Source organism: Muscardinus avellanarius (assembly GCF_963383645.1).
Source record: "Muscardinus avellanarius genome assembly, chromosome: 17".
Lineage (NCBI taxonomy): Eukaryota > Metazoa > Chordata > Mammalia > Rodentia > Gliridae > Muscardinus > Muscardinus avellanarius.
The window spans coordinates 38,888,289-38,900,537 of NC_137803.1; the positions used below are offsets into that span (position 1 = coordinate 38,888,289).

At 37.1% G+C, this 12,249-nt stretch overlaps 1 protein-coding gene across 3 annotated transcripts in view; it reads right to left on the minus strand.

The window, feature by feature from the left end:
• Window positions 1-12,249, minus strand: part of KIAA1328 — a gene marked incomplete at both ends in the record, with an annotated part of 310,165 nt that overhangs the window by 249,531 nt on the left and 48,385 nt on the right. For 2 of the 3 annotated variants that reach the window (XM_080714414.1, XM_080714413.1), the window contains one exon: window positions 4,787-4,931. In XM_080714414.1, the coding sequence (XP_080570540.1) occupies window positions 4,787-4,931 (145 nt within the window). The remainder of the gene's footprint in view (window positions 1-4,786; window positions 4,932-12,249) is intronic. The other variant, XM_080714412.1, reaches the window with a different exon arrangement.

Sequence of the window (12,249 nt, forward strand, 5' to 3'; positions counted from 1 at the left end):
TTAAGCTTCCATATAGCTTACAAGATTAAGCAGAGAGTTGGATATGGTGGCACATGCCTGTAATCCCAGTATTTGGGAGACTGAGACGGATTGCAGGTTCAAGGTAAGCGTGCAATTTAGTGAGACTCTGTTTCAAAATAAAAACTAGAAAAATAGGCTGGGGGTAAATCTCTGAGGTAGAATGTTCCTGGGTTCAATCCCCAGTATTTAATCGTGTGTGTGTGTGTGTGTGTGTGTGTGTGTGTGGTGTGTGTGTGTGTGTGTGTGTATGCATATATATACATATATATATTATTAAGCAGATAATATGTGTCTATATGTGTGCATATATATTATATGCATATATGATTAAGCAGAGAATAGATCAGTTTCACTCTCCTATTGGTCCTCTAAGAATCACAAACACTTATATAATCTAGTGAAAACCAACATGCTAGTGAAGAAAAGGACAAAAATGCCAAACACTGGGGCAGTCATCTCATCCATATTAGTACTACTTGAAATACAAAATATTATATTTTATTCTATGCCTACTAAGTAGAAGGCATTGCTAGATTCTTTATGAGGTAAAAAAATCAATTTTCAACAGGCTTGCAAAGAAGGCATTATTAGTTATCTACATATTAGAGATACAAAAAAGAGACTCAAGAGAAATTTAGAATCTTTCCCAAAAGATAAGACAGCCAGTCAGTGAAAAAACAGCACTTTTGATGCTAAAGCCCACTGTACTTTCTTCTCTGTCATTTTCCTCATGAGGGCATTTATAACAGTAAGGGTGGCAAACATTAGACCTTACTTTCCTTCTGCAAGATTTTTTTTTGGGGGGAGGTACCAGGGATGGAACCCAGGGGCATTCTACATCTGAACTATACCTCCAGCCATATTTTATTTATTTATTTATTTATTTATTTATTTATTTATTTATTTATTTATTTATTTATTTTTGGTGGTACTGGGGTTCCTCGAAACCCTTCTATCTCTGAGCTACACTCCCAGGCCTATTTTATATTTCTTTTAATTTGGAAACAAGGTCTCTTAAGCCAGTGCGGCTGGCTTCAAACCTGTGTGATCCTCCTGTCTCTGCCTCCCAAGCACGGGGATTACAAGTGTGCGCCACCACGCCCAGCCATATTTTATTTTTATTTTGAAAAAAAGTCTGAATGAATTGTTAAGGGCCTCCCTAAGTTGCTGAGGCTGGCCACAAACCTGCTGTCTCAGCTTCCTAAGTACCGGGATTTTAGGCATACACCACATGCCAGGCTTCTGTAAAGTTTGATGAAAGCACTGGTCTGAGTCATATGCTCTAGAAATGTAACTAGTTCAAATATTAATCATTTTTTCTAATGGCTACATCCTGTGTCTTATACTATAACATGCTAATATAGTTCAGAATTACCATCATTGGACATACTTAAAATCTCTTTAAATGTCAAATTTACCTCTCTTTTCATTCTCATTAAGCCAGTCAGAAATTTACCAGGTTCATTGGACTACTTTGTTTTATAAACAGTATATTCATTTATATGGTTAAGGTCTTAAGAAATAAGCTTTCTTACTGAAAGACTGAAATTTACCAAGAATTTTTGTTTTTAATAAACTCTGAATTTTCCGTAAGAAAAAATCCTTCAAAAGCCTAATCCTGATGCAAACATGTAAAATATCCTTTTGTTTTCAATAAGGCACTGGTTTATGTTTGTATGCTTGGTCAATAAATCAAAATATGAGAACTTTAGAAACAAAAAAAATTAAGTTTGGTATAACATCGCTTTAAAATTCCCAAAATTATAATGCATGACTCTAGTTCTTAATACTGAAACAGACTTTAAAATAAGCTGAAATGATCTGATTTCATGTATATGAAAGAGTCTGAATCATTCATGTATGATAGGTAAATGTATCTGTAGTTAAAATTATATTGTTTTAAATTACAACCTCGTTTTATGTTTCTAAGTTTTATAGAGTTTTATGTACTGTAAAATCACCTATATTAGCCTTTGACAGGTTTATTTTGGTAAAAAAAAAGATTTGTACCTGAGTAATGTACTTGGAATAAAAATCATAAATATCATTGTTTTTATCATTTATTTTTCCCTTTTTGAACAATAAATTCTACAAATACGCCCCACCTTTGGTGATTAAAAATATCTTAAAGAAAGACTGGGGATGTAGTTTAGTGGTAGAACATCTGTCTAACATGTAGAAAGCCCTGAGTTCAACTCCCAATACTACAAATTGTAGAAAAATACAATTAGTATTTTTCTACAAAACAAAAAAAGCAATTATGCCATCTAAACTATTTTCTTTTTGATACTAGTCTAACATTTACTTCAATCCTCATTCACAATAATAATAAATGTTTAAGCCAACCCTCTTAAGTAAAGTCAACCATATATAAAATAGGTCTAACTATGCTACATGTCTAAGTCATTTATTTTATTTACATGCCTTTTCCTTCTTAGCTTACAAAAAAGAACAGGGCTCAGGGAACTTTTTCTTTAGAGAGTCAGATAATATTTTGGGCTAGAAGAAGCACAGGATCTTTGTTGCAACCACTAGTTGCAGATAGATCACAAAAACCAGCCATAGGAGATACATAAAGGAAGAGGTACAACTAGATTTAATTGGCACTCTACTGGATTTGGTGCACAGAAGCAGTATGCTAACCCCTGAGCCAAACCATGGGGAAACATGAGAAGGAAAAACTGTGCCAATTCCCCAGGATATCATTACAGACTTCCAGAAGAAACCATTCACAGCCATGCTAAGTTTAAACTTCTTCAGCACTGGAAAGCATTTATTTTGACCAGAGAGTGCTCAATATAAGTTAAGTCCACTAAAATTAGATTCTACTTTTCCAGAAAGATACACAATTTTAATTATTTCACTAGACAAACAAGGACCCATTCTAATTGTGGCCAGGCTTCCTAAATTATCTAGTCCATATCTCTCTCACCTTCTTTTCCCAAATGACCCTAATTCCACTCAATGATAAATATATACTTTGTCCCAGGAAGATCAAAGTATCAACTCCTCTCCATATAAAAAAGGAATCCTATTTCCCTTACTTCTGCTATCAGAATTGGAGGCTGACTTCACTCCAATATACTTTTCCCTTGCTGCCTCCCACGATGTAAATTAGAGAAGATAAATATGCACTTTCTCAGCTGCCTTTGCAACTAAGCATGACCACATAATAAAATTCAGGACAAATAAATATCATAAGAAAGATTGGGGTGGGGTTAGGAAATGCTCTGAGGAAGATTTTATGGTTTTTTGTTTTGTTTTAAGGAGAACAGTCAAAACTGTCAGGATTTCTTCCCAATTCCTTTTTGCCTTAACGTATATGTGATGCCTACAATTGGAGCAACCATTAAAAAAGTAAAAATTATAGAGATGTCAGCACTAAAAACTTTAAGCCACCAAATCATCTACCTCCAAAGTTATTATTTTATGAAAAATAGGTCTATAAATTTAATTTTTGTGCAAAAAGTATTTCTAGCCTATCATTTCTTCAAAGTGCAAAGTATGTTGTGAAGTCTGACTAAACAGCATTTCCATAACTTGAAAAGTAGCAGAAGAACACAGTCTGGCCTGAGAGTTGACAATCTAAGGCAATAAAGTCAAAGTGGGCAAAGAAAAGAGAAGGCCCAACATGACTATCTTGCCTAAAGATATGGGGTGAAAAGTAGAATAAGAATCAATCCTGAAAAACTATTTTAGAACTGTGGGGCAAATAAGTCTTATTAATGCTCTACTCAGAAAATCAAATCTGAGAATTCTGATTATATTAACTTCCTATCATGAACTCTATTTGAAAAATAGAGGTTCAGAACTCATATTTTATGGTTATAGTCTTGTGTTTTACAAAACAATAAATTTATCTTTATTCTTCTATTTCATTAATATTCACAAAGGCATACTTATTGTCAATACATGACCATTTTGGACATTTGCAGAATATCTGAAATAATTACTAACAACTGAGTTAATGAATTAATTCACTATTATCAATAAGGACAACAGTTCTTTCAAGTATTCACTATACTAGTTTCACTACACTAATTCAGCTGGCAGATTCATCATCTTAGCTTTAGAATTAGTCACTTCTCTTCTGTATCAATGACACTGTGTAAAACACTCAAAGATAAGTAATTCTACCTATTCAAAAGAGTTTATAAATGGGCTTATTTTAACTCACATATTCTTTAAGTATAATTTTAAGATAAAATGTCTATGCTTTATACAAATAATATAATATGTATATAAACATATGCATACATACACATACATACTCAAAGACCTCAAGTTCCATCAGAAGTTTTCTGTTCCATAAGAATAGTTTGGTGATTTTATGCTATAGTGTAATCAACATTTATCAATTACAGCATCATTACATTAGAACATTTTTTTAAAAAGTTTTATGATTTCCAAGTAAAATTCCTTACAACTCTCAAAGTTTTAGCTAGAAAGAATACCAAATATAAGGAGGGTCAAACTCAATTAAAAAAACAGTGGAATGGAATTTAATAAAGTTCCAGCACTACATTTTAATGCCCAAATTTCTTATTGTCTTTTTTAGTTGACAAATATGTGCTTTGCAGCATAATAGCAGCAGCAGAACAGCTGGGTGGCTTATGAGGCACAAAGGAAGCAACAGCACATGCTGTTAAGTGTCATTCTTACTGCCTAGAAATGGCAGCACATGCAGATTTACTCCCTGCTATAAATTAGAACAATTATTCTATAGAGTTTATATTTTCTCATCAAAAAATCAAACTTTTTGCACATTAAAAAAGAGGACTTTAAAAAGGATATCTTCCCTTTCTTTGATGATCAGTTCATTCTGTTCTTCCAACTGCCTGATCTTCTTCTCAAATGATTCTTGTTCAGTTTTCAGTCGTTCTTCTGTCACTTCCTTTTCTTCACTTACTCTAAAAGAAATATAAAAATTAAAAGGGAACAGTCCATCAGAATTAGAAATATGAGCTTATAACTGCAATTTACCAAAATTAAATTTCTTCAAAGGTGTGCCAAATATTCTGTGTATTTTCATTTACTCTCTCATAAGGCAATCTTCCTCACCTTTATAACAAAATATGTATGTGACTTTTAATTAATAATGTTTCTAAACATCAAAAACATTGTTAAGTCTGTGTCGTGGGGTACTGGGGATAGAACCCAAAGTGATGTTACCTCCAAGCTATACACACAGCTCTTATTTTTCATTTTTGGAACAAGATCTCACTAGTTGCTGAGGCTGTCTTCCAACTTTCGATCCTTCTGTCTCAGCCTTCCAAGTAATGTGTGCCACCACGCCCAAGTCAGAAACTAGAGAGGACATGGCTCCAGGATAGAAAAATACTCCAATATTTAAGACACGTTTTATTTTCTCATTATCAAAATTATCAGTTTTTTATTATTTTTGTTTAAATCATATTAATGAAATAGTCGACATATGTATCTTAAATATTTTACTAAATATGCATAGTCGATTTTGCTTTTTTTCCAGTACTGATTGGTATCTTGCATTCCCCAGTAACATATAAATAAATCGACTGGAATAAAACGATGGTGTTAACTTAAAGGAAGCTCTGCATTATTCCAAAAAGGTCATCAAGTTAAAAATATAGACTAGTCAGATGTGGTGGTACATGTCTGTAATTCCCGTACTTGGAAGGCTGAGACAGAAGGAGTGTGAGCTGAAGGTCAGCTTCAGAAACTTAGCAAGACCTTTAGCAACTTGGCAAGACCCTCAGCAAACTGGTGAGACTGTGCTTCAAAAAATCAAAACATCAAAAAGGGCTGGGGGTGTATCTCAGAGGTAGAATGTCCCTGGGTTCAATGTCCAGTACTAAAGCAGAACAACAACAAAAAATAAACCAAAAACTCTGTATTATTAATATTTAACTCTTAAAAAATTCAAGCTTAATCATATGAAAAAGGATGGTTTCTGGCAAGAGCATGTAATCAAAAAATCTCTAGCTGGGCATGGTGGCGCACTCTTGTAATCTCTGCGCTTGGGAGGTGGAGACAGGAGGCTTGCACAGGTATGAAGCCAGCCTTGCTGGCTTAAGAAACCCTGTTTCAAAAAAAAATATATATATATATATACACACACACACGTGTGTGTGTGTGTGTGTGTGTGTGTGTGTGTGTGTGTGTATAGGTCTGGGAGTGTAGCCCAGAGGTAGAAGGGTTTCCAGGAACACCAGTACCACCAAAAAAAAAAAAAATCTCTAAACAAGATAGGTGTGGTGGTTTACAACTGTAATTTCAGGGGAGGCTAAGACAGGTGGATTACAGGTTCAAGGCCAGCCTCAGCAGTGTAGGGAGACCCTGTTTCAAAGTAAAATATAAAATAGAGCTGGGCTTATAGTGGAAAGGTAATGGGTTCAAACTCCATTACCACAATAAACAAAACAAAAACTCTAAACATTAAGACCAACAGTAAAATTTACAATTCACTGAGGTATATATTGTAATAACTCTAATTTTTATGCTATGTTGTATTAGAGAGATGTTAAACCTCGAATTCTCTATTGCTGGTTCTTATTTCTCCAAGGAGGATACAATATATTTATCCTACAAGATTATAAAGGTATAGGTGAAATGCATCTAAATATTTTATTCAAGCTATTTAATATACTTTCTCCCAAACCCTATTCTATTAGAACAAATTCTGAATAACACAAATTTCATAGACCTTCCTTGCTTGCCCTCTGACAGAGACACTGAATGAAATCAATGAGATAAGTGAATGATAATTAGAATTTTGAGTGACAGTTGATTCTATCTTGTCTTTGAAATAATTGTGTGAAAGTACATAGTGCTCAATAAAGATTTATTTCTTCTGGTTCATCATGACATTCAAGTCATTTCCCCAAGCCTTATGATTTATGGTTAGCATACTACTGAGCTTATGAATGAGACCCAGACCCTTCTTTCTAACAGGTGATCTCTAGGATACATTTACAAGGAACCTAGAAAACTAAACAAATATATAGATATGGAGAGCATATATAGTCTATTATCCAATTATCCTGACTTCTTTGTTCAGATTACTTCACAATGTCTTCCTTTATTTTTGTCATCACTCTCAAGCACACTTGCACTAATGTCTTTTGCAGTGATTTTGACAGCCTGTTTCTCTCCTTTTGGGCATTTGTTTTCTCGAAAAGGCTAGGACTAGACAATTCTGAAAATCCCTTCCAGCAAAAATTCTTGAATTTTCTTCATATGTGTTCTTTATAAATATGAAAAGAATTTGTAAAGAAATAAGAAAGAAGGTATCAAACATTTGGTCAAGGCAAAAGTCATATAATGCCATAATTTAGGCAAAAGCCTTGCCCATAGGACGAGAAAGGAAGAAATAGATATGAGAAATAGTGAAACGTTTAAAGACACAAAGTTTGGTATTATTATAAATGTAAAATAAAGGAAATGATGAATCTGTAGAATTTTCCATGAAATAGATGATATATATTATGAGGAAAAATAAACATCAAGGTGGAGAAATAAGCGGCAAGATCTCGCACTGCTTGAACTGGTAAAGTCTTATAGACATAACTGAAGAGGAATATCCCCAAAAGATAAAAATAACATTTAATTTTCACTTACTTATTTGAAGATATTTACTGAACGCCTAATGTAGAAATCACCATATCTTTATTCAGTACAGAGTATCCAAAAGAAAACTAAACAAAGCCTCTAAACAAGGCCTCACTGCAGTTTTAATTCCATTGATAAAGCCATATAAATATGAGGAGTGTCCCAAGGAACTGTTTCTCCTTGAAGTGATACTCCAATGATATATAAAAAAAGTCGACTATCAAATGTACTTTAACATTAGTGTAAATGCAGAAATTATCTCTATTGCCTGGCCAGGTTAGAACATACAGGTATATCTGAATATTCACTCACATTGGTGGACCTGACATTTAAGATCAGTGAGAGTAAGAATGTTTATACAGACATATTCCATCATACCAGAGTCTATGATGAGCTTTTCCCAAAGCTTAAAGTTTCTATCTAGATAAAAATCACTCTTTAAATTTAGTCTCTGGAATGTTTGAAATATATGCTGTACACTATTAAATAGGACTTTAAAAATCTTTTCTTTTATGCCACTGTGATTAGAATATCCTTTAGTAACTATTATCCTCTGGAAGGCTATAAAATTAACAAACTGTGTTAAGAACAAAGAGTAACACTTTTTCTATAGGCCTATCTAAAGATATGCAAGGTTTCTTTGCAGCCCATTAGCATAGTTAACATCAGCAAGTATATTAATACAGATTTCAAATGTAAAGGATCTGTCAGTGAAGCAAATTCAAGATTTAATATCCATTCTGAAATATTCCTTATTTATCTTTAATCCTACTTAAACTGAGATACATGTACAGGAAAACATTTGGTATCCTGGTCCATACTTTTAACCCTGAATTCTCAGATCATAAAGTCATGTAAAAATACTTTGTCCTCCACCTCATTTAGAGTATAGCAACAAGCTAGTTAAAGTAAGGAAAGTAGCTATTTAACTAATAGGTTAAAAAGTTAAAATTCTGGAGAAGGATATGTCCAGTGTTGTGTTGTTAATTATTTATAAGGAGGATAATATGTGTTCATAAAGAAACTGCCTTTATCATCATTTAATTAATAACTCAAGACTATTTCTCAAAAATATACACAAAATGTACTCTTATCTAACAGAAAAAGAGAATTCATACCATTGGAGTTGAATGGGGGGCCTGAAAATTGTGCCAAAAGTACTGAATTTCCTCTGAAGTCTCATGCTTTACCTTAAAAATCCCCGCACATTTTATTTTTCTCTATAAAAGAGTCTTGTCTATTTTAATATAAAAATCACCTATTCTAAGCATTTAGTAAAACTAGTATTTTATGAAGAGAGTTATTTTAGGAATTATCTCTTATATTCTTCCAGATACTTCATGAGTAGATACTTTACAGTAATGTGAAAGACAAAGCTAAGTCAGCAAAGTTTCCATCCCAGAGAGAATTATACAGCTCACCTAGGAATCAACAAGGTAAATTTCTTCCCCAATTTAACATCTCCCATTTAGAAGCTGGGTATGCAGGTTGCATTTGATAAATTGGAAAAGGAAGGAACAGATTTCATATGTATGCCTTGTAATCAGAAAAGGACATATTGCTTTCAATCAAGGTAACTGTATGGTTGGTTTTGTTTTATTATATTTGGTTTGGTTTGGTGCTGGGGGTTAAATCAAACCAGAGTTGAATGGTTGCCTCCAAGCTATACTCCCAGCCCTATTTTATTTTATTTATTTATTTATTTATTTATTCATTTATTTATTTATTTTGGTGGTACTGGGGTTCCTGGAAGCCCTCCTTCCTCCAGGCTACACTCCCAGACCTATTTTATATTTTTGAAACAGGGTCTCTTACGCCAGCACTGCTGGCTTCGAACCTGCGCGATCCTCCTGTCTCCGCCTCCCAAGCGCGGGGATTACAAGCATGCGCCACCACGCCCGGCCCTATTTTATTTTTTTAGTTTGGAACAGTGTCTCACTAAGTTGCTGAGGCTGGCCATTAACCTGTGATCCTCCTGTCTCAGCCTATCAAGTACTAAAATTACAAGCATGTGCCATTATGTCCGGCTGCATGGCTTAAAAAGCTTTCATCACTAAAAAATATTTCACTGGAATAATTTTAACTCCTTCTTGACAAATTTTAACATTTAGATATTATTTAAAATGTAGTGTTTAGGTTGCGTGGGGCACGCCAGCAGGGGCCTGGGTCGCGGGACTCTGGGCCACGGGCCGGACCACACGTAGCACGCCAGACCCCTGGAGAAACCAGGCCCAGTACCCTGGGTTCTGGGAGGGGGTCGCGCGGGGCACGCCAGCTGGGACCCGGGTCGCGGGACTCTGGGCCCCAGGTGGAGTAGTGCGGAGCACGCTGGACCCATGGGGAAACCGACCGGGTCACAGTGCTACTGAGTGCCTGATTCCACTACCTCCTCAAACCACACATACTGTCTTCTATTATTGGAAAAAAAAAAAAAAAGGAAAAGAAAAAGAAAAAGAAAAAGGAAAAAGATCGGAGAGGGGTTAAGAAGGTCGTGGCGGATGCCAGGATACTAGAGATGCAGACAAAACTTATCCAAATGCACTGGAACTTATGGAAAAATTCCCCGTGAAGGAGGACTGCTGTTTCTCTATATTGTTAAGAATCTTGGACATCACCTGTAAGGAGAGAGTTTAGTGAAGACCAAGGAGAAAGGCGGTGTTGAAAGCGGTCTCCGCGATGGCGGTGGAGACTTGTATTCAGGAGAAGCAGAAATCGGATCCTACCAACCTTATTTTTTTGGAGAAATTACACCAAATGTCAAATGCTACCGTCACACATGCTTAGGAACACTGGACAACATTCAGAGTGGAAAAAGAGCCTGGGAAGGATTTGAAATGGTGAAGGCAGTGGCAATGGCAGTGGCCAATACTCAGGAGAGGCAGAGATCCGATGCATTATACCTGGGAACTTTGAAATAATATCCCTAGAGGCAGAAGGTTACCACCACGCACCCTTGAGAACGTTGGACAATTGGTTGGGCGAAGAGGGTGCTTAGATTGGAGCCTGCCGAGGGGTGAGGCCGGCGACAGACACAGCAAAGCTGGGATTGGAGCCTGCTGTGAGGCAAGGCCTGTGCTGGAGCCTCCAAGGCCAGGATCGGAGCCTGCCGAGAGGTTAGGCCGGTGCCGGTGCCGGTGCCAGCAAGGCCTGGATCGGAGCCTGCCGTGAAGCAAGGCCGGTGCTGGAGCTTCGAGACAGTGATCGGAGCCTGCTGAGGGGTTAGGCTGGTGCCGGGGCCAATGGCCGGCATTGGAGCCTGCCGTGAGGCAAGGCCACTACTAGGGCCTCCAAGGCCGAGATCAGAGCCTGCCAAGGGGTTAGGCCGAATCTGGAGCCAGTGAGGCTGGGATCAGGGCCTGCCGTGAGGCAAGGCCAGTGCTGGGGCCAGTGAAGCCGGCATCGGAGCCTGCCATGAGGCAAGGCCAGTGCTAGGGCGTCTGAGGCCAAGATCGGAGCCTGCCGAGGGGTTAGGCCAGTGTCGGGGCCAATGGCTGACATCAGAGCCTGCTGTGAGGCAAGGCCTCTACTGGGGCCTCCGAGGCCGGGATTGGAGCCAGTTGAGGAGTTAGGCTGGTGTTGGGGCCAGCGAGACCAGAATTGTGGCCTCCCATGAAGCAAGGCCGCTGTTTGAGCCAGCGAGATCTGGATCAGCCCACTGGGTAGCCAGGCCACTACTGGGGCCGTCAAGAGTGGGATCAGTACTTGCAACGCGGCATGCACAGAGAAATATCGCAGAAAATAAAAATCAGATGCTTCCCCTAATCAGCAAAAACTAGGAGGAAAGGGGCAACAGGAAGAGGTCGAGCTATAGAAAGGGTCCTATAGTGAAGCAACAAAGGTGACCAATCAGAGGGTAAGGAATAGGGGAGGATGGAGCCTCTTTAAAACGCAGGAGGTACATAAACAAATGTATCAAAGTTAATCACCAAACAAGCATGGGATCCAGGGAGGGGAAGGGAATGGGATGGGTACTGGATGAGGGCTAATTGGATGATGTGTGCTTGTATATCCTCTCAAGTCTTGTACTCCAATGTGATTGATATATGACTACAATGCACCAATTAAAAAAATAAAATAAAATAGAAAAATTTAAAAAAATAAAATAAAAATAAAAATGTAGTGTTTAAGGTAGACGTGGTACAGCATGCTAGTAATCCCAGGGTTTGGGAGGCTGAGACAGGAGGATCTGGGTTTGGAGACAGCCTCATCTACTTAGTGAGGCCCTCCACAACTTAGTGAGACCCTGTCTCAAAATAAAAAATAAAAAATCAGGCTTGGGATATAGCTCAGAGGTAGAATGCCCCTGGGTTCAAACATTAGTACCATTAAATAAGTAAGTAAGTAAGTAAGTAAGTAAGTAAATAAATAAATAAATAAATAAATAAATAAATAAATAAATAAATAAAATGTACGAACTGGGTGTAGTGGTACATGCTTGTAATCCCAGCATTTGGAAAGCTGATACAGGAGGATCCTGGTTCACAGACAGCCTGAGCTACTTATGAGGCCCTTTGCAACTCAGTGAGACCTTGTTTCAAAATAAAGAATAAAAAATAGGGCTGGGTTGTAGCTGGGAGATAGAATGCCCCTGGATTCCAATCCCAGTACCGCAAAAAAACAAAAAAGAAAAGAAATCACAGA